The sequence below is a fragment of the Moschus berezovskii genome, chromosome 24, assembly GCF_049115385.1.
Source record: "Moschus berezovskii isolate FMDL1 chromosome 24, NW_MosBer_1.0, whole genome shotgun sequence".
NCBI classification, from domain to species: domain Eukaryota; kingdom Metazoa; phylum Chordata; class Mammalia; order Artiodactyla; family Moschidae; genus Moschus; species Moschus berezovskii.
Window position 1 is genome coordinate 615,994 of NC_142483.1, and position 21,714 is coordinate 637,707.

The 21,714-nt window shown below is 64.2% G+C and overlaps 3 protein-coding genes across 3 annotated transcripts in view; 2 read left to right on the top strand and 1 right to left on the bottom strand.

The window, feature by feature from the left end:
• The first annotated feature begins 1,456 nt into the window (after positions 1 to 1,456).
• C24H3orf22 (chromosome 24 C3orf22 homolog) lies at positions 1,457 to 3,291 on the top strand. Its single transcript, XM_055413301.2, has 3 exons — positions 1,457 to 1,545; positions 2,199 to 2,330; positions 3,108 to 3,291. The coding sequence occupies exons 1-3, from the start codon at positions 1,457 to 1,459 to the stop codon at positions 3,289 to 3,291; spliced, it is 405 nt and encodes a 134-aa protein (XP_055269276.2).
• An 800-nt stretch (positions 3,292 to 4,091) lies between these two features.
• On the bottom strand, positions 4,092 to 11,260 carry CHST13 (carbohydrate sulfotransferase 13). Its single transcript, XM_055413303.1, has 3 exons — positions 11,034 to 11,260; positions 6,154 to 6,236; positions 4,092 to 5,509 (listed from the first exon to the last, which is right to left on the bottom strand). Exons 1-3 carry the CDS (start codon positions 11,128 to 11,130, stop codon positions 4,667 to 4,669), a joined length of 1,023 nt encoding a protein of 340 aa, XP_055269278.1. The 5' UTR covers positions 11,131 to 11,260; the 3' UTR covers positions 4,092 to 4,666.
• A 3,172-nt stretch (positions 11,261 to 14,432) lies between these two features.
• UROC1 (urocanate hydratase 1) overlaps positions 14,433 to 21,714 on the top strand; it is a 31,054-nt gene continuing 23,772 nt past the window's right edge. Inside the window, exons 1-6 of the mRNA XM_055413403.2 lie at positions 14,433 to 14,563; positions 18,865 to 18,995; positions 19,262 to 19,355; positions 20,379 to 20,438; positions 20,699 to 20,827; positions 20,934 to 20,995. Coding sequence (XP_055269378.1) covers positions 14,438 to 14,563; positions 18,865 to 18,995; positions 19,262 to 19,355; positions 20,379 to 20,438; positions 20,699 to 20,827; positions 20,934 to 20,995 — 602 coding nt within the window. The 5' untranslated portion in view covers positions 14,433 to 14,437. The remainder of the gene's footprint in view (positions 14,564 to 18,864; positions 18,996 to 19,261; positions 19,356 to 20,378; positions 20,439 to 20,698; positions 20,828 to 20,933; positions 20,996 to 21,714) is intronic.

Sequence of the window (21,714 nt, forward strand, 5' to 3'; positions counted from 1 at the left end):
CGGATTTCAGGAGATCTGACAGCAAAGTGTGGTCACAGGAACACAGCTGCTGCGACTCAGACTCAGAGAAGCAGGGGGCAGCGCCCCATGCAGAGGGTGGACGGGCGGTGATGCAGGCCAGAGGGCCCCCGGGAGCTGTGTACCCGCGTGTGCGTGCACATGTGTGCTCAGATCGGTGCTGGGGGCCTTCGCGGCCTCCACCCTCGGGGCCTGTGGCTCAGCAGCTTCCACGGCAGAGGTAGGGGGACAGGACCCCACTGCTACGAGATGCCATGTTTGGGAGCCGCTCCCTTGGCTCCACGGGGCTTGGGGTGAGAAGGCAGGAAAGAGGCCTGCCATGCTCGTGCCCTGGCCCCCCAGGCCCTCGAGGGGCAGTGCAGTGGGGAGCAGGCCTCACAGCTGTCCTGGCTGCCGCATCCCTGAGTCACCAGTGGAGGCCGCTTCAAGGGCACCAGCTCCCAGGGAACCTATCCCCTGGTGCGGTCAGTCTGGCCGTGTCTGCACGGCCCCCCGCCTGGAACCAGGGCCCCCCCACGGCAGGAGGGGGCTGGCGGGCAGCTGGATTCAGCCCGTGAAGGTCACGTGGATGGTGACGTGGCTGCATGAGCCCCTGGGGCAGGGACTCACGAGCCCCCGCAGCCAGGCCTTAAGCCCCGTCCTCCTCGGCCCCACCTTGGGTCGCCCTTCCTCTTGTCTTATCCTTTGGGAGAGAACAACCTGTGACCGTGGGGCAGGGAAAACGGCCCCCAGTGGTGGGGCAGATCTCTTAAAACTGAAACAAACGGGCTTCCGTCAACCCGGCAACTGCGCTCTCAGCGTGTGCAACAGAGAAACAGGGACACATCTTTGTGCAGAAACCTGTGCGTGAACATCCACTGCAGCTTTACTCATAATGACCCAGCCTGGGGGCTCCCAGGGCCCAGGGGGAGACGGTCAGTCTAGCCCAGCCCCGGGCAGGAGCCCCTGCAAACCCAGCCCGGAGATGGCTCGGGGCAGCCCGTCTCCTGAGGGTGCCAGCCACGCCTTTCTGCCTGTGCTGCCCCAGGCGGCCGCAGCCCCACATGGCCCGGAGAGAGCCGAGGTGGCCCCGGGTGGGCTGCAGTGGGGTGGATGCGGCTGCGGGGCCGGGGCAGCACCTGGGACCTGCAGGGCCAGTCAGCCGAGGGCCCCTCTGACTGTGCGGGCGACTCAGAGCCGCGCTTGGTGTAGAGCTGCGTGCGCGTACGTGTACACACACGTGTACACACACACGTGTACACACACGTGTATACACACGTGCACACACACGTGTACACACACTGACACACCAGAGCAGGCCTTGTGAGGCAGCGTGCTGAGCAATGGGGGGCTCACAGCCCTCCCAGGCACCCCGTCTCCAAGCGCTGTCGGGGAAGCCTTGCCATTCGAGTCCTGACTGGCTCCTCTGGCCTCTGCCCCAGCGTAGCCCCGTTCTGTGATGGACCCAAAGGCCCCTAAGAAGTCCCGCCAGGGAAAGAAGAGTAAGGCCAGGACGCAGGAGAAGTTTGCCAGGAAGTTTCCATTCAGGTAGCAGACCGCGAGCCCAAGCCAGGCAGGGCCCCCCTTCCGCAGGCCCCCACCCCAGGAGCACCCTCTGGGAAACACGGCAAGAGCGGGTGGGGTCTCTGTCCCCTGAGCTGCTCCGTGTCCCCCCGATGGCGGGCTCCACGCCACCCCTTTGCCTCTGAGCTGGGTGGCTGGCTGCTTCCTGCCCCTGCGGGGGTGTGATGGGCTCCAGTGTGGGGGCGGGGCAGGAGTCCGCAGGCGGGGCGGCTGCTTCTCTGGGCTGAGGGCCCTGGGAGGGCCGAGGGCGGCCCCGCACCCAACCTTGCGGGCCACGGCCTCCTCACAGCTGCCTGCGGCAGGGGCACCTGCCCTCGGTGCACAGCCCCGGTCCATCACCAGGGCCCAGTGTGGTACTCGCATGGCCGCGTGGCCCTTACTGAAGCAAGAGGGGGCTGGGGCGGGGCTGGCCCACAGGCTGCACGTCAGTCGCCCGCCGGATCTCAACCCCGCTGCTTCCGAGCTGTGGCCTCAGGGCAAGTCACTTGGCCTCCCTGTACCTCAGTCTCCCATCCGTAAAGCGTCCCAGCGACACCTGCCTCCCAGCACGGTTCTCCAGGGTTGAGAGCCCCTTCATGCAGCTGGGCCACAGTCCCCAAGGCCACCATCACCTGCAGGTTCTCCTGGCTGATGGAGACCAGCTCGGAGCCCCTGCAGCCCTGGGAGCTCATAAAGATGAGCAGCTTGCTGCGGGAGCAGCTGCCCCTGCAGAAGACGCTGCTGCCCACGAGGTCCATCCCCGTCCGAGGGTGAGTCTCAGCCCCAGGCCCCCAGGTGGACAGAGCATGTCTGGGCCAAGGACATCGAGCCCCAGGGAGACTCGCATTCACTCCCACACACCCTGCACACGAGAGGACACACCCAGACCCCACACACAAACGCAAAGATGCACAGATGCTCGCTCTGACCCGGACTGTCTCTCTGAAGGGCCCCACTTGGCCCACTACCTGCACCAATGTGAGTGGCCATGGGGCCTCGGGGCTGAGGCTGTGTGTTCTCCACTGTGTTCCCGGGCCTCTGAACCTCTACTCCTCTGGGCTGACGGGCTGGGCCGCAGCTTCTCCTGTGGAAGGGTCCGTCATGTCAGGCCCTCTGAGAGCCTTCAGGCCATGTGATCGGGTCCTTGTGCCGGGGGCAGGGGGCGAGGGTTGAGGCCTGCTCCCAGGACCGCCCTGCCTTGCACCCTGAGTCCTGGCAGTGGGCAGATCACCCAGGAGCTAAAGGCCGAGTTTATCTGAGGGTAATGGAGCCCTTGAGATGGGGGAGCTGGAAGGGGGAGGGTGGTCTTGGGGGGCAGTGGCCACCATGCTGGTGGCACCCACGGTGGCTTGCCCCAGGCTGGCAGGCCCGTGTCTGGGCTGGGCAGAGGATGGGACGGTGTCCGCTGCTGGGCGTCCGGGAAGGGGGCGGCCAGGGGAGCGTCTGTCCCGGGAGCAGAGCGGTGGTTGCAGCCCCAGCCAGCTCCTCTGGTCTGGGGCCGGGCCAGCTCCCCGGGGTCAGCGTGGGGCTCTGTGTGGCTTCTCCAGGCTGGGGGCCCCGGATTTCCCGACTCCATCCTGCCTCCAGCCGCCGCCATCGCCGCCAAGAAACCTCTGGGAGCTGGCGCTGCTGACCCACCGCTTCCCCAGGCCTGCAGCCCCCCCACCCGTCCCCTGGAGCCCCACTCTGCACCACCAGTCTCTGGGCCACTCGGCCCCCAGGCACTCGTGACTGGCCACCGGGAGCTCCCTCCGGGCAGAGGTGAACTATGGGGAGGCGAGGAGCCCTGGAGAGGTCGCCCGCAGATACACGCCGCAGGTTCACAGCCCCGGACGGCCGTCTGCACACTGGCCCCACGTTCTCACCCATAAAGTGCGGTGATGGTCAGCCCTGCAGATTGTGAGCGTCTTTTGCTCGCGTTCACCCCCAGATGCACTCAGGCATCGGGGATACGCTTCGGGGAGAGCATGGGAAGGGAAACCACCTAGTGTTGTGAGTGGGCGCCTTTTTGCCGCGGCTGCACCTCGGAGGAGAAGCAGGAAGAGGCGGTCTTTCCACCCCAATCGGGACAGTCTAGGAAGGGTGCTCAGGCAGTTCTTAAAGCACAGCAGAGTCTGAAATGCTGGTGCCACGTGTGTGTATTAGGAAGTGCTGTGTGTGTGCGTGCATAGGGGTGCATGACTGTGTGCTGCACGTGTACATGCCTGTCACAACTTGGGTAGAAAAGCATGCACACCAGGGCAGCGGCGACCCCAGGCACAGGGCTTGGCTGAGCTGACGTGGCTTTAGCGCTTGGCCCAGGCAGAGTGAAAGGATAGGTTTTCCCCGGGTATCACTGCCCCCCTCTAGCCAGAACGTGGCAACCCCCTCAGGGTGTCTGCACTCCTACCCCCGGTCCCCACACAGCCTCTGACACCTGCGCCCTGCTGGGAAGGTGATCTAGGCTCAAGACCAGACTACCTCAGACCCCAGAACAGATGGAAAAAAGGAGACACAAAGCCGTGTTTCACAAAGTAACAAAATGCATTTATTTCAAACAGCTGGGCTCCCCAGCGCACCATGGTTTTGTCTAATCTGCTCCTATGTTGCCTACTGGGCTCTGTTGACGGTGGACCACAGAGCATCTGGCTGGACTGAGGCCAAGAAGGAGCCAGAACAGGGCCCCCAGCACCCCAGGGCACACCGTGTGGCGGGGTCCTCAGAGAGCCCAGGTGGCAGGTCACCGCCTGCTGAGGCAGAGACAAGGCCGGTCTGGCCCTGGGTCTGGGCGGGGTCGGGGTCGTCTCTCCTTGGCTGGGCCGCAGTGGCCAGGGCAGGTGAAATGGGGAGGGCCCTGGGGGTCAGAGGCCAGCACAGAGCCAGCATTCTAGGCTTGTGCCATGGTTAGGTTCAGGACGGATCACAGAACACAGACGCTCGCAGCCCAAACCCTGTGATTCCGTCCTCCAGGGTCCTGGGGACGCACTGGCCAGCCAGGGTGCCTCTAGGAGGCCGGTGTCAGGCACTCAGGGGTCCAGCCCCTGGAGGCGAGGCAAGCTGCGCCAGGACGCGGTCCGCCCAGGACCGCGAGCACAGGGCCGTCTCGGCGTGCACCCCAGGCCGCAGACTAGCGCAGCCGCAGGTAGGAGGGGGCTGAGTAGTTGAAGAGCAGGAAGTCCATCTTGTAGAGGCCGAAGAGGCGCCGCTGGTAGAAGGGGCTGATGTCGCGGAAGAGGCGCTCGGCCCGGTCGCGCGCGGCGGCCCGGGCCCCTGGCGGTGGCTCCGGGAAGCGCAGGCCGGGCACGCCCGCGAGGCCCAGCACGAAGGCCGCGTCCTCGGCCAGCGTCTCGAACTTGCCCACCACGTCGTAGCGCAGGCGGCACGGGTGGCAGAGCGCGTGGGCGCGCTCCCAGTGCTCGTTCAGGGGCCCGTCGCGGCGCGTGCGCGGGTCCAGCAGGTAGGCCAGGAACTCGGCGAAGCGCACGTCGTGGCCGCGGGCCAGTGCGTCTGGGCTCGGGCGCGGCCGCAGGCGCCGCACGATGTTGGCGCCGAAGCGGCGCTGGAAGGCGGCGCCCCAGGGCCGCTGCAGCTTGTTGCGGTAGGCCGAGGCCAGGCGCTCGAAGGGCTCGCGCACGAAGAGGAAGGCCAGGTAGGCGCGCAGACGCCGGTTGACCTCGGCCGGGCTGAAGTCGGCCAGCGAGGGCAGGCGGCCGGGCGCGTGCGCCTCGGGCGCGGGGATGGCCCGCGGGTCGCCGGGGCCGCGGCCGCTCAGCGCCAGCAGCACGCGCTTCCAGTTGGTGCAGGCCGCCTTGGGCACGTAGCAGTAGAGCAGGCCGCGCGCGTCGTCCACCAGCACGTGCCGCAGGTCCTCGGGCCGCAGCAGGCGCTGCTGCTGCGTGTGGCGGCTGCAGGCGCGGTGCAGCAGCTCTCGCCGTCGCCGGTGCACCTCGGCCAGGGCGGAGCGCGGGCCCTGCGGGGACAGGACCGCAGAGGGCGCCGGGGTGGAGCCAGTGAGCCTGCGCCGGCCGGGGGCGGGGTCCTCACTGCCGCCCCCTCCCCCCAGGGGGTGGTCGTCACCTACACCGGGCCCCTCCCATCAGCACCCAAGGGCAGAGATCCAGGTGACGCTCCTGCCGCTGATGGAGCGGGGCCTGTACCTGGCAGGTACTCAGTAGTGCTGAGGGCACCTTCAGGGGCGTGTGTGAGCTGGACCTGTGCGCTCAATCGGCACACACTGGGAACAGCGTGTGGCCCCCGGGCTCAGGGGTGGAGGGCGGCATGCCTGGCCAGCCTCCCTGTCCCAGCAGCACTGAGCCTGGGGCTTCCCTTTTCGTCCCTCCTGCTGTGGGTGGCACACAGCCTGCTGCTCATTACGTCCCCCACACGGAACGCTGCAGCACAGAGCCGGGCACAGTCCACACCTGGAGGGCTGGGCTTGCAGATGGGCGGCTGGACGCCCCCAGGTCTCCCCACCTGCCCCCAGCATGTGCCCCGTCACAACCCAGGCTTCACTCCCCGGCCCCAGAGCCTGAGGCAGCCGCAGCCCCGGACAGCAGGTCCACACGGGCTCTGGCCACTGTGGCTGGAGGCAGCGGGGGGAGGGGGTCCGCCTACCTGGTCCAGGTCGTAGAGCATCTGCAAGGGGCTCCTCCTCTTCCCGCCAAACCAGCTGGTGCCCACGGTGCTGCTCTCGAACGCTGGGGACAAGGGAGAGGCGTTTGCCAGGCACCAGGCAGACTGGCCGTGGCCCTAGGGGCTTGGCCGACTGCATCCACTCCTGGGACTTGGTACCCCCATGTCCCGCCTGCCTTGGGGGCCACTGACACACCAGCTCCCTGTCACCAGGGCAGGGAGCTTGCCCTCCAGAGTTGCAGGGGGCTTGGGTGGGAGCAAACAAGGGGAAAAGTGGAAACCACCACCCTCTAGGAAGGCCCTGACCACCCAGCCCCACCTGCCTCCATCTCACACCACGCCTCTGCCAGCCACGTCCATGCAGCCTGAGATTGAGGGCCCAGTGGGGAGGCTGGGCCAGCCTCTCCTGGCCCAGGGGCAGGCAGCAGCAGGGGTCGGCGGCAGTGGGGGCTGGTGGCCGTGGGGATCAGCAGCAGCGGGGGCTGGTGGCAGTGGGGGTCGCCCTGCCAAGCTGCCGGCTCTCTGGTGGCAGCACAGGTGACCAGGTCAGTGGCCGCTGGGGACGCCCACAGGGGCTGCTCCCTCTCCTGCGCGGCGTGTCCTGCCTCCCAGTACATTCAGGTCTCACTGGCAGCGTCCAGGGTAGGGACGCCCTCTGCCTCATGGCTATGCTCCTCAGTCTTCCCCAGACCGCCAGTCTCATATTTGTCTTAGATATGATTATACTTACCAATAAAATCTAATAAGTTTTAATGCCTTTAAAAATATCACCTGAATTGTCAAGTCTTTGGTTAGACTGACCAAGAAAAGAAGAATGGAGACTCAAATTACACAACACGGGACGTGAAAGAGGTGGTGTTAGTACTGGGCCTTTAGGAATCGGGCTTCCCCGGCAGCTCAGACGGTACAGAATCTACAGCTGACGAGATCTGGGTTTGATCGTCAGATCGGGACGATCCCCTGGACAACAAATGGCGGCCCACTCCAGTATTCTTGCCTGGAGAATCCCATGGACAGAGGAGCTTGGAGGGCTACATCCATGGGGTCACAAAGAGTCGGACACAACTGAGCAACTAACAGTTACACTTTCGTAAAAATAATATAGCTAAGAACATTTTATGTGACTGAGGTTTGCAAATTTAAATGTATTCAATGGCTGTCAAGAATGTATTGAATTCATAAGAATATGGAATATTCACAAGAATATCTTTAATAATTCAGGATCACATTAGAAAATAATAAATTCATAAGAAAAAGGAAGTTTTCAATGATCCTTGGCTTTCAACAAAATGAGGAGTCTTAAAATGCTGCCAGGATTCAAGAGTTTTCCTTAAGACAAATCTTTGGCAAACAAGCAAACTTGAACAGTTTGGTGAACTGCTGTGTTGGCAAGCTGACCACAGGCAGTCGTTCCCAAACTTGAGCGCGCACAGGGCCTGCTGAAACGCGTGCGGCCTGGCTCATGTCCAGAGGTTCTGGCCCCCTGGGTGGGGCCCGTGGTCTGCCTGCCGGCAGTCCAGGCTGCTGAGGCCTGGGAGCCCCCTTGAGCACCGTTGAGCACTGCCTGGTGGACTTGGTTCAAGGAACAAGTCAGTGACAGGCAGACCGGCCTTGCTGGGCCTACAGAATCCTCCGTGTGCACCTGGCTCCCCGCCGCACCTCTGGCAGCCCAAGGGCCCCTGCCCAAGCCAGTGTCCCCAGAACAAGGGCCGGGCTCAGCTGTGACCAAAGCTTTAGGAGGGGTGAGGCCCACAGGGCCTGCCTGTGTCCTCGGGGTCATCAGTGATCCGCAAGACGAGCCGCCCTCCTCTGGCTGCCGGCTGGCGGGGAGGCCCCAGGACCTGCTGGCCCCAGCCTAGCCCAGCGCCTCCCACAGCCCTGGGAGGAGGGCTCTGCCTCATCTCTTTCCGGTGGGAGTGGAGGCCCTGAGCGGGGACGGGGAAAGGCTGGTGCCCCCGGGGGTGCAGGCAGAGCAGCAAACCATGCAGCCTCTACCCCAGGCCCATGACTCAGAAGCACCCAGCCTATTGGAAACACCAGCCCTTGGGTGGAGCCTCTCCTGTCCCAGCCAGTCCGAAGCCCCAGGGAAAGTGGGTCCCACACTAGCCCCAAGGAGCCAGTGGTGGAAGAGGAGAGGCCCCAGAATCGCCAGGGGCAGTGATTACCGGGCTGGCCCCCCCCGCCCCCCCCCCCCCTGCCACCGCCCGGCTCCACCCATCAGCGCACCAGCGGAACCCTGGTCTGCGGGCAGGCAGGCCTGGTGGCGTGGAGGAGGGTAAAAGGTCCCTGGGTCCAGCCCACAGCTGGAGGCCGGGGCTCTGAGGGTAGGGTGGTCCCTAAAGGGCCCCAGGGGCTTCCTGGAGCCTCCTACCCCCTCGCCCCAGTCCCCCGCCTGTGTCCTCAGCCCCTCAATCCCTCCCCAAGCCTCCAGGTCCCAGGCCTCCCAGCAGAGGGCCAGGGAGCAGCCCAGGGCAGCCACTAGGGCAAAACCACAAGTGGGTTCTGCTGTGACAAAGGAAACAAAAATAGCCGGAGGTTAGAGAGAGGGAGAGAGTGAAGGGGGGCAGGGGAGGGACCCCGTGGCGCCAGAGACAGAGGGCTACCCCGAGGGCAGGGACGGAAGCTGGGAGAAGGGGAGATGACACCAGGGAAAGCAGTCTGGAGTCGCTCAGAGCACACCAGCTGGGTGTGAAGGGGCAGCAGGCTAAGGGAGGGAGCTTCCCTCAACCTGGAGGTGCCCATTGGGCCAGCCCTGGCCTCCCAGGCCCACTGCACGTGGACTGGCATGTCCTGGGCAGCACAGGAGTGGCCGGGAGACCGGGGAGCAGGCTCACTGACACCATGCCCCCAGGGGTCGGAACTACTGTTATCCCACTTGACAGATGGGAAAACTGAGGCTCAAAGAGGCAAAGAAACATGCTGAGGCCACACAGCAAGGGGCCAGGAGAAGGCTTGACGCCAGGCCCTGGTGAGAGTGCGTCCTTAACTGCCGAGGCCTCCTGGAGTCCACTGTGCCCGCACACCACCCCGCTGGCCCTCACAGCACCACGGGCCAGGGGGCACCATGCCACATGGGGAAACCAAAAACAAGCCCACCCTAAGGACAGGCCTGGTGCAGCCTCACTGGCTCCTTGGGGCTGGCCCTGGGGGGACGCTGTGCTGGGCGACCCCCAGCCCAGGGAGCAGAGGTTACCACACAGTTTTCTGGTTAATAAGTTCTAGCCAGGCCAGTGTCGCAAGAGCAGACTGGCCAGAGCAGCACGGCCCGGCCGGGTCAGCCCCCCCCACACACACACACCCCGCTGACCTGCAGGCCCTCCAGGGGTCAAACCCTTCAGAAGGAAAAATGATCCTGCCTTTTTCTTTTGGAAGAGTTGTGACCTCTCCACCCTGAGCTCCGCGGCCCCTGGCACGGACCCCTGATTAGGTGGATGGCTCTGCCCGGGACAGTCACAGGCTTCACTCCCGCCTTGGGCACCGTGTGCTGGCAGAACCCACACCACGGCCTCCCGCTGGCCGACGGCAAGTCCCAGTTCCCTCCAGGGCCTGCCCAGGCCCCCCGCTCCCTCGCTCAGCGCCAGCCTCGCTGCCATCCTGCTGCTCTGTGAACACCAGAGGTGCCCTCTGCCTGGGCTGCTTCTCCAGAAACCTCTCCTCTTTCGGGTCAAGACTTCTTGTTCGGATCTCAACTCAGACATCCCTCCAGAAGGGGGGCCTCTCCAGTGGCCAGACTGCTGTTAGTTTATTCATGGCACTCGCTACTGCTGAGACATTCGATTCGTGTGGCGGGTGTCTGGCTGCCCCAGGGGAAGTAAGCTCAGTGAGGAGGGGACCGTCTTGTTTTCCTGTAACCTCTGGACCTCGCCTGGCATCTGGGTTGCCGTTCAGTCGCTCAGTCGTGTCCGACCCTTTGCGACCCCATGGACTGCAGCACGCCAGGTTTCCCTGTCCTTCACCATCTCCCAGAGTCCGCTCAAAATTCTGTCTGTTGAGTCCGTGATACCATCCAACCATCTCATCCTCTGTCATCCCCTTCTTCTCCCACCTTCAATCTTTCCTAGCATCAGGGTCTTTTCCAGTGAGCTGGGAGTATTAAAGACCAATAGCGCTTCCTGGCCATGTGGAGAGCACCCCAGTTCCAGCCTGCCACTCAAGGCCACTCATGAGTGGACCTCAACCTACCTTCTTTCCTGGCCTCCACCGCTCCTCATATGCACACACACACACGTGCACACATGCAACCATGAACACACACTGTTACACACACACACCCGGAAAAGGCAAGGTCAGGACAGGCCTCTGCCTGGGCACCTCCAGACCTCCCGGGCCTGTGCAGCCAGCAGGTCAGCGGCCCACGGCTCCTCAGCCTCTGGAGTGAGTCAAGTCGCAGCACATGCCAGAGCGGGCACTCCATCAGGCTGGTGCGATGGGCTGCCAGTTTCCCACACCCGACCCTGAGGAGAGTGCTCCGACCGAGTCCTTCCTGGTGCAAAGTGCGGTTCCCGGAGGGACCCACCCTGACCGGAGTGTCAGGCCGCCGCCCACCCCGGGCTGTGGACGCTGGACGGGAGGGCTTCCAGGCGCGAAGCAGGGCGAGGCAAAGGAGGCAAAAGACCCAGGTGGCGTGATGCCCTCCTCTGCCCACCGCTCACCTGGTCCCTGGGCAGAGTCTGGGAGGCCCGGACCGTCCCCCTCCCGGCCTTGGGAGGCCGCATCGCGAGCCCTTGCGGGGACCCGGGACGCAGGCGCAGCTTTGAATCTTTCTGAGAGGCTCCCGCACCCCGCGCCACCCACCGTGCCCTACCCCGGGAGGAGACCGCAGGTGCCCCCACCCGCTCGGGGATCCCTCGGCAGGCACTCACCCGAGCGCAGGGCGCGGGGCGTGGAGCACAGGAGCAGGAGCGCGGCGCCCAGACACGCGGCCGCCAGCGCGCGCCGCCGCCAGCAGCGCCTCGCCATGCTTGCCCGGAGCGCGCCGCGCTCGGACGGGCCCAAAGGGGCCCGCGCTGGAGTGGGACCCGGGATTCGACCTCCGTCCCGCCCCTGGACCCGCCCACGGGCTTGTGCTCAAACCGACCCGAAACCCGAAACCCAGGGCCGCCCAGGATCCGCACCGCAGGGCCGCGCTTGGATCCGGACCCGGGACCCTCCTGGCGGCGCGTACACCACTCCACCCCCGAGGCGCGGTGGTGCAAGGGCTTTGCTGCCGGGGCGGGGATAGGGAGTGGGCTCGTCCAGTCTGCCCGGCCCCTCCCCGTCCAGCGGGGCAGCGACCAGCCGCCCAGGGCGCGAAGGGTAGAGACCGGCGGAGAAGCCCTGCCGCCGTCGCGGTTTTGCCCGCTTCCGCCCGCTCACCCAGGGCGCCGTCCTCCGCGGACGCCAAGCAGCCTCGTCACAGTGGGTCGGGGCACCCGGTGCCCCCGTTTGCTCTTTTGCTGCGTGAAGCCGCCTGCACGAGACCCCTGCGGACTCCCCCAGCCCCAGAATCAGGCCAAGGGTGCCTCTCCTTCTCCGGAGCCCACCCTTTAGCCTTGCTTTCCATGGGGGGGTCTCCAGGTCCTGCCTTGCAGGTGGCAGTCAGACCGGGGGCGGGGCTGCGACGGGGGTCGCGTTCAGCCTCTGGACATCAGGATTCCTGTTCCTTGCCTCCTCCCCACAACTGCTGCAGACCCCAGGGGAGCACTCAGAGCTCGCTGAGGACTCCTGAGTGCAGGCCTGTGAGAGGGAATCCCGCCTTGAAAAGGCACTCGCGCAGTGCCCCAGGGGGGCTGGGGGACACTCCAGACCCCAGGGTCCAGCTGCCCACTGCGTGTGCAAATCTGGGTGTGTGTGCGTGAGCCAACCCTGAGCAGCGTGAGTGTGTGGGGAAGGGGTGCGTCTCCACTGCTTCCGGCCCTGCCGGCTTCTTGCTTGCTGTGTGTGGTCAGGAGAGCTGCCCAACCCCTCTGTGCCCAGTTCCCCGTGCAGTGGGCTTGCACTGGGACACACGTCACCGTGTCGTGGGAGCCGAATGAGACCCAGGAGACTGACCTGGCGTCTGGCACTCAGCCAGGGCCGGCTAAGTACTTGACACTGGTGATTAATGGATTATTGCTGTTAGTTTCTGGCAGGTGGCTCTGGCTTCTGTTAAGGTGGTGACATAAAAATTCCTTCCCGTTATGTGCAAGTCTATTTAAAGGACAATATTAAGGCAATAATGGTTCTGCTGTCTTAAAGATAGGGCTCCAAATTCTATCCTAGGTCTCAAAGAGCAGAGGGCAGGAAATAGCCCACGGACAAACCAGGAGCTCTGTATTGTGACTTTCTGGATGCCCAGGACAGCGGGCCTTGGGGAGCGTCCAGCTCACACCAGAATAACCTGAAGGCAGGGCTGCTGCTGCTCTGGGCCTGGGACCCAGATTCCGGGTCATCCACTCGCCCAGCTGGTTCCGAACCTCCCCTACCACCTGCTTGAGGACCTGGGTTCTCTGCAGTCCCAGCCGCAGGAACCGTTAGGCAGGAGTCCTGGTCCCTGTGCTGCCATCTGGTGGCCACGTTTAGAACAACATCTCAGCCCATCCCAGTCCTGGAGCGTCCAGGAGGCCCCCAGGGCTACGTTGGGTCTTGGGGTGGGAGGGCCAACATGCCCACGGCTCGGGTGGGCACCGGAAAAGGAGCGAGCGGGCATGACCATTGCAGCTGGTCAGGGGCTGTGAAGATGACAGGGGAGCATAGGGAGGTGCCAGGTGCTGAGTCCCACAGTGGACAGCCGTCGAGGAGACCCCAAAGGGAAAAGCTGGAGAGGCAGGCAGGGCGTCCCTGCTCCCAGCCTGTCGTGGCCACGCTGGGGCTCCCGGCGGACCACGGGGGGCCGGGAGGAGGTGGGGCCCAGGGGAGGCTGTGCATGGACAGGAGTGGGGTGGCCTCGGGGTGCAGGCCCTAGGTTGGAAGTGGACAGATCAGCGGTCAGGGTGCGCAGAGAAGGCCCCTGGGCGGGAGAGTGGAAGCGGGGAGGAAGGGACGCAGGGGAGGGAGGGGCTGATGGCCCCAGGCGCGAGGTCTTGCCTGGCAGAGACGGGGGCCCAGGGTGGCCTGGGTGACCGTGCCAGGCGGGCAGGGCTGGGCTTTTGGTGTTGGTCGCCAGGGGCGAGGAAGAGAGGCTGGACTGGACAAGCGTGGGCCTGGGGGATAATCCAGCACGGGCACTCGACGCCGAAGAGGACGGGCGGCGTCCAGGGTCAGGGCCCGGGGCTTGGGCCCGGGAGGCACACACTGAGGGCCTGCCGGCCTTGCTTGGCGCCTTCTCACTTCCACATTGTTTGCTTGGTTTGTCCGTGGAGCCAGTACGAAAGCCCCGGAGTCCTTCTGGATTGACGTCGAGGCCAACGGGGGCTCCACCAGGACTAGCTGTGTGGCCGTGGGCAGGCCCCGCACCCCGCAAAGCTCGGTCTGCACCCCCACGTGATGGACACTGAAGCCCGCAGGCTGGTCGCAGGGGCAGGGCGTCCAGCTGACGCCGGTGTCCCCGGGCGCAAACAGTGGGAGGTGTCAGCCTCCTGCATACGCGCCAGGTGCGGGCGCTCATACGCTTGTGTGTGGGTTAGGATGGTGCCTAAGGCCGTGGGGCTGGCCGGCAGCTGAGCTGGGTCCACGCCCAGGGCTATTGCGCACCCCCTACCCGGGGCCGCTGGGGCTCTAGGGCGCCTCTTCACAGCTCTGTGAGTGGCCCTGGGCCCCATCTGGAGCTGGGAGGAGCTAACGGGCACCCCCTCCCCCAGAGGTGACAACAGGGTCTCCTGAGGGCTGGAGAGGCGGGTGCTCGGGGGGGGTGTTACTGCTGCTGGGTGGGCTCTGGACAACGTGTCCCCTGCCGGGCAGAAAGGACGGATACGGGCGGCCACACTCGGTACCCCGGTCAGTGTCACAGGCCCCCATCATTGGCACACAGCGCCCCTGATGATGAGACCGCCCCCCGAGACCATGGGGAAGACCCAACCCAGAGCCCCCCTCTCCCCATGCTGTGTCCCAGAAAACTCCCCACAGGCCAGCACCCCACGGAGGGGACACGTGGACCCTCCCCCGGCGTCCCTGGCTTGAAGCCTGCCTCGCCCAGGACCCTGCCCCCTGGTCAGCGCTGCCCTGACCCCAACCGTCGCCCTGGCCCGGGGCCCAGAGAGGGCCAGAGGGGGTGGGCCCGTGGCCCCAGGGCCCCGCCCAGTCGGACAGGACACCCGGCCTCTGCGCGGCCCCCACACACAGCGTGCCTCCGCTCCAGCCGCTGCCAGCCATGTGCAGCCTCCAGTCGCTGTGCTGTGGCCTGCCCCTGCGGCCCCTCCCGGAGAACCGGGGCCGGCGGGCCGGGGTGCCCCACGCCCCGGTCAGGACCCCTGGCCTCAGCCCTGCTGAGGAGCAGGTGAGGGGCCGGGCCCCCGCCCCGCAGGACTGCTTACCCTCTGGGAGGTTCGGGAGGGCTTTGCCCACCAGCTGCCACCTGCCACCCTGGCCTTGGGGGCTCCCAGTGAGGGTGGCCGCAGGCCAGGTGCCCCCGTGCCAGCCTCCATCACCCCTGCCTCCCTCCTCCCGCTGCCTGGGGGGGCGTCAGCCTCTGGCCCCCACTGACTGAGGGCCCCTGAGGCTCAAGGTCACGGGTGGGCGCCATCACCTCGACCTTGGTCCACCAGGGCCCAGGGGGCCTTCTGCCCGCTCCTCCCGGGAGCACCCGCTGGCCTGGGACCTGCGGGTGGGGGCGGGGGCCCTGGGGACAGGGGAGGAGCGGGCAGCTGGACCCCTGCACCTCCTCCTTCCCGCTGGCGTTTGCTCTTTGACCTGGTCTTTGACACCGAGCTCTTAAATCGGCTTCAGTTCCCTGGGCAGTGGGGGCTCCTGGCGGGGCTGGTCACCGGGTCCAGGCCCTGATTACACATTGGGCCTTTTGGCCCCACCCCCAGCCTCCCGAAAGGGGTGGAGGCCAGGGAACAAGGGAACGAGTCCGTGCAAGGCCGCTCCCCAGGGTCGGACCATCCGGGTCTGTGAAAGGGAGGAGGTGCTGGGGCGGTGGGCACACCTGGGAGCTCCCCCCGCACCCCGGGTTGCTGCTCATCAGCTCGCCCTTGGTCACATCCTTTCAATGCAAAAACCAAGGAGAGAGTGTCCTGAGTTCTAGGGGTTGTGCTAACAGATTACCAAACCCGAGGGGCTGGGACCCCCAGTTCTCACTGGTTCATGAGCACCAGTGGCCACCGGGGTGTGTGATCAGGGCCTGAAGTGGGGATGTCTCGTGGGCCCGAGCCCTCAGCCTGTGGCCGGAGTCTGGGGGGACTCTGGTCGACTGCGCCCCAGCGGGACTGAACTGAGGGCTGCCAGTGGGGTGGGGGGACAAGCGGGCCCTGGAGGAGCCACACATCCAGTCCCAGGGTGGGGGCGCCTGTGGGAGGACCCCCGGGGTCTCCTGGAGCATCCCAAACCTGGCACGGCGTCCTTGGCCACCACCTTCACACTTTCCTGGGGCTGCTTTTCTGTTTTATTTAAATGTCCCTTTGAACGTCAGCATCAGCTTTCAAAGGCGATTATGAGAGACGCCAGTCATGTGTTACAACATTCTGTAATTTTTGGGGTCTCCTTCCAGAACATTCTGGTGCACAAGCCTGTGTGTGTCCTTCTTGGGTCTCTAAGCGGGTGCTGTCCACACAGGCTGGTTTCTTCTGAGGCTGTTCCCCATCAATGCGCTGTTGTTGAAGTTCATGGTTTGGATGAATGAGAGCATGCTCCCCTCTTAGTTCTCTGTGAGGAGTAGTTGTTGTTGAGTCGCTCAGTCGTGTCCGACTCTTTGCGACCCCATGGACTACAGCATGCCAGGCCTCCCTGTCCATCACCAGCTACCGGAGTTCACTCGAACTCATGGCCACTGAGTTGGTGATGCCATCCAACCATCTCATCCTCTGTCGTCCCCTTCTCCTCCCGCCCTCAACCTTTCCCAGCATCAGGGTCTTTTCCAGCGACTCAGCTCTCCGCATCAGGTGGCCTAAGTACTGGAGCTTCTGTAAGTAGATTTCTGTTCACGAGCAGAGTGTGGTCGGCTGTGGTGCGGAGGGAGATTCCTCTCACATCCATTAGAATCGTCCCCGGCATCCCGCCCCCCACATGCAGCTGCTGTTGCTAACCTCTCCCCAAACCACACCCCACCCTCAGGGGGCTATGCTGGACCTCACACCCCAGGTCCGAAGACCTCCCACCACTGTGGACACACTGCCCACAGCTTCTGGAGAGCAGGGCCCAGTGGGGCTCACTTCTGGGTCTTCAGTGATGCTAGAGTCGTCTGTTGAATGAATGAACAGGAGTGTGTGCCGAACCAACACCCTGAAAGAGCCCAGCGGGCAGGAAAAACCTAGGAAGGCTTCTTGGAGAAGGTGGTCTTAGCGTCAGGGGCAAGGTTCCCAGACTGGGGAATCTGAGCGGGAGGCTATTCTGGAGGTTGTGAGTGACCACACGGAGACGGGCCTGGGCAGAGTAAACTGGGGTGGACGAGCCCTGTGTAGGTCCAAGCTGGGTGTGGACCTGGGAAGCCAGGCCCGGCCTGGTCACAGAGAGGCTGAATGCCACCCCTGGGCACTGCCCGCTGCGTGGCCCGCTGCCCGCAGGAGCGAGGCCCACATGGAGCTGGGGGCGGACAGATGCCCTGCGTGGGAGCCTTAAGCGTGGAGACGGTCGTTCCGGCCGCGGGCCCCGTGAAGCAGATGCGTGCCAGGTGCTGCCCACGTCCACGCGGCCGGGCCCCAAGGCAGCCCTGTGAGGCGGTGCCTTCCGCTTGTCTCCCGAAAGAGGAGACTGCAGTTCAGAGGGCTGCGTGTGCGGGTCAGGGGTCCGCGGGGACAGGCTGGGGTGCAAGGGTCAGCGAGGTGTGTGTGCAGACACAGACGGGTGCAGGGGTCTGGGCCCTGAAGCACAGTCTCTGGAGAGGACCCCCCGCCCCGCCAGGAAGAGCCTGACTCACAGTCTGGACCTGGCGGGTCTGGCCTCACTTCAGCCCAGTTCTGGTGAGGACCCCGTGGGGCTGGGCTCCAGGGGTGTGGGGGCTCAGACAGGCCCCGTCTATCAGATCATCAGGGAGTGACACAGAAGAAGCCCGAGTGCAGCAGGGTGTGTTCGGGCCCGTGAAGTAAGATCAAGCCCCGCACCGGGGAGGGTGACTGTGTGTGCCTGTGACGTGCTGCTTTTGAAACTCTTCTGTCAATGTTTGTTTTCGCTTGCAAGCTCTGATTGTAGGCTGTTCACTGATTTAAAACAAAAAACAGAAAAATACACGCAGTCTCTGTGTCATGAGCCAGACATGACCTTGAAGGGCTTGACCTCCAGTGCTCTCCGAGCCCCGCCTGCCCTTGAACCCGAGTCTGCAGCTTCCTGCTGCGTGTCCCCCTGTGACACCCTGTGCCCCTTCCGCCCCGTTGCTGCATGTAGCTTGCACGTTCCTCCTTGGGGCCCTCCTATCGTGGCTCCCTCCCGGGAGCACTGGGCCAGCAGTGGCACTGGGAACACGCCAGAAACTAGACTCAGAGACACTGCGGGTGGGCCCACCTGATGCGCCTGACCCTCTGGGTGAGCCTGGGAGCCCCCTGCGGGCAGATTCCCAGCCACCTTTTGCGAGGGAGACACACACATTTCTGATCATTTTTCCCCAGAGAGCAGGAACCATGTGCTTTTCTTCCACGTTGAAGTCACCCAGGGACTCGCCGTGCAAACCTTTCAAGTCCCCCTCACTCCTGAGCTGGAGTTTCCTCGCTGCCCTTCTCGCCCTCGACTTCTTCCAGAATCATCCTTCCACCACCCACCCCACGCACCCCTCGGCCCCCAGGGGCACCCTTGATGTGCGGTACTGGACTTGGGGCGCACAGGGCAGGCTGTCCCCCGCCCCCTGGCCTCTGTCCTCAGCCCCCCAGGCACCTGGCTCTGGCCGGCCCGGCTCTCTGTCTCCGGGGTGGCCCTCTGCCCTGCCCACAAGCTGGTGCCTCAGGGCCCAGGCTGGGCCGCAGGCTGCTCTCCTGTCGCCTCCACCGTCCCCTGTTCAGTGTCTTGTCCGAGGCTCAAGCTCCCTGCCCCCTCGGTGGATGTGTGTTGAATGAATACGTTCACACTAGCTCCTTATTGCACCCCCTAAAGGAGTTTCTTCTGCAGGGCCGGCTGGTTGAACACTTGGCCTCAGTGTCCACCCCTGACACCCGGGCATCACCCCACTCCCCCACCTGCAGGCCCCTGCCGGGTGCTGGGAGGGAGAGAGTGGGGGAGGGGGGTCTAGCGGGACCCCCGCCCTCCTTGAGCCCAGGGGAGACTAAGAAGCAAGGGAACAAACCCACTCTGGAGCATGTGGAGATGCTCAGCCCGGGGAGGGGGCCCCCAGGGAGGCAGGCAGCACCTCCCACTGTAGCCCAGGCTGCAGGCCATGTCCCTCTCTGGCCCTTGCCGGGGCTCGAGTGGCCTGGTGTCCAGTGAGCATGCAGAGGGAAGGACTGGAAGGCTGCCGACAGAGAGCCAGAGGGCAATCAGGGAAGGCTTCCTGGAGGAGGTGACGGGGTAGCTGGCCTAGGGTGCGAACTGGGCAATCTTGGGGCTGGGCCCTGGGTCTCTTGAGTGGAGCAGAGGCACATCCAGGGGGGCAGAGCTCGGCCTGGAGCCTGCAGACCCTGCAGCCCTCACCACTCCCCCCTACCAATGCCCCACCAGCTGGCACTGAAGAATGCCCTCCGCTACTTCCCTCCGGACATCCAGGAGGTGCTGGCCCCCGAGTTCGCCCAGGAACTGCGGCTCTACGGCCACATCTACATGTACCGTTTCTGCCCCGACCTGGAGATGAGGTGAGTGCCGCGGGCTCGGCTTGTCCCCCTGGAACAGAGACCTTGCTGTGAAGTGCGCCTCCTCCGGGCTGAAGCCTGTCCAGTGGTGGGGGAGGGGCCGGCCCAGAGCACCTCCTGCTGGTGGGAGCGCCGAAGGGGGGCGCCTTATGCTGATGCTGGGGCTGGGCGTCCACACTGGCAGGGTCAGGGGCTGGGCCGGGACGAGGCGAGACCTGAGCTTCCAGGAGTCTGCCCCTCGACTGGCCTGGCAGCTAGACCCCTTGCAGGGCCTACCCGGTGGAGCGATACCCCTGCCGGACGAAGGCGGCTGCAGCCATCATGCTTATGATCATGAACAACCTGGACCCGGCCGTGGCGCAGGTAACGGCCTGGAAGTGCGGGCGGGGTTGGCAGTGGGAAATGAACATGCGAAACACACCCAGCACTCACAACACTCGCAAGCTTTCTACTTGGAAGCAGTGGCATATTCGATATGTGTGCAAGTCGCTCAGTTGTGTCCGACTCTGCAGCCCATGGACTATACAGTCTCCAGGCCAGAGCACTGGAGTGGGTAGCCTTTTCCTTCTCCAGGGGATCTTCCTGATCCAGGAATCGAACCTGGGTCTCCTGCATTGCAGGCAGATTCTTTACCAGCTGAGCCATGAGGGAAGCCCCGAGGGAAGCTGCAAAACCAGTGTTGGGGGGCTCACTGCCGCATCCCGGACATCCCTCTTTGGTCGTTACAGCATCAGCACCGTGTCAGGAGGTGTCACTTTATGTCTGATGCGTGCGTGCTTAATCACGTCCGGCTCTCTGGGACCCCCTGGACTGCAGCCCGCCAGGCTCCTCTGTCCATGAAATTCTCCAGGCCAGAACACGGGAGTGGGTAGCCACATGAAAACTGGAAAGGAACAGACTGAATACTGCAGTTGGTTGCAGTATATCCAAAATATCACAACATGTAATCAGTATAAAATCAAGATATTTTATAGCATTTTTTTCCCAACCAAGTCTTTGAAACCAGCGGTGAGTGTCATGCCTAGAGCTTGTCACATGGGCCATGGCTCAAGGCGTGAAGGCTGCTGACAGAACAGACCTGTGGCCGTGCTGGTCCATGCGGGTCTGGCCACAAGTGCCTGTCCTGGCATCCTTGCATGCCAGCCCATCCTGCAGCACCCTATTTGAGAGAGGACAGCCTTCGGGGGGAACTGAGAGTTTACTTGAGGCCGGGAGGGTCCCATGATGCAAGCGCTCTGCTGAGCCCTGACGAGTCTTCCCCCAGACGCCCACTCCTCCTCCAAGGGCCATCGGTCACTTGGCAGGGGGCCATGACCCCTGAACCCCACCAAGCTGGGGGCCTCCTTCCCCACACCCCCATCTCAGGCAGCCCCACGTCCTTCACAGTTTCCTCAGGAGCTCGTGACCTACGGAGGAAATGGGCAGGTGTTCAGCAACTGGGCACAGGTATGGACCCTGGACTGTGGGGGCAGGCGGGGGCGGGCCCACCACAGGCCTGTCCACCACCTACCTCTGCCCCGGCCTCAGGCCTGGAAGCACCTTGCAGACTGGCCCTGGGGCTTGGGCTTTGCCTCCCTGATGCCCGAGATCCCAGAGGTCAGAGGTCCTGCGGTGGGGCCACTGGATGGGAGTCGGGGGCCTCATGGGGGGACTTGGGGCCAGTGTGGGGACCCCCCTCACCACCCCCATGCCTCGGTCTCCTGCAGTTCTGGCTGACAATGTCCTACTTGGCCCAAATGACCGAGGAGCAGACGCTGGTCATGTACAGCGGACACCCCCTTGGCCTTTTCCCCAGCAGCCCCGAGGCCCCCAGGCTGGTCATCACCAACGGAATGGTGGGTCCCGGGGCTGCAGGGAGGCCCAGCCGCCACCCAGCCTCTGAGCCGCTGCCCCCAAATCCACGGTGCAGCCCCTAGCCCTCTGCCCGCCCCTTCCTTGCAGGTCATCCCCAACTATTCCTCCAGGACGGAGTACGAGAAGCTCTTTGCCGTGGGGGTTACCATGTAAGTGCTGTTGGTTCATGAGGCAGCCTTGGCCAGGCCCTATGATTAAAACAGCACAGCAATCGTGGCTTCAGCTCTGAAAAGCCCTCACCATCAAAGTACTATAGCGCGATTCTGTATTTACATGTTTTCTGCTCGTTTTCATGGATGTCCCTGCAATTTTTATACATGTGTGAGTGAGCAAAAGCGCAATTTGAATCCTACTTTTTGCAAGGACTCAGGTCCTGGCTGCAAAGGGGGTGTGGTGATGGCTCTGGCCCCTGAGCTGTGTGAGAATGAATGGGACACCGCCTGAGTGAATGGGACCCTGGGGGAGCACGGCCCATGGCAGGCTTTACCTGCCTCCCTGGTGGGTGTGTATCATGTCAGCACAATCGTCCTATTCACGCAAGCTTGCACAGCAAGGATAACCATGCCCCATTTATCGGAAGAGGAGGCGGAGGTTCCCAGAGGCCCTGTGCTTGGCCCAAGTTCTGGGATTGGCTCGGAGTTTGGATGTGTGAAATCCAGGATCCGCTGTCGATCCAGAGGAGAGAAGGGACCAGGGAGGCTGCTGGGGTCTGGTGGACCGAGCCCTCGTGGCCATCGGGGAGCGCAGACACTCTCGTCTCCTGTCACGCGGCCGAAGACGCCAATGTTGAACGGCCACCACGTGGTGCGCGGGGGCACCTCCCTCCCACGGTCCAGCCCAGAGGGCTCAGCAGGCCGGGGGGGCTCGC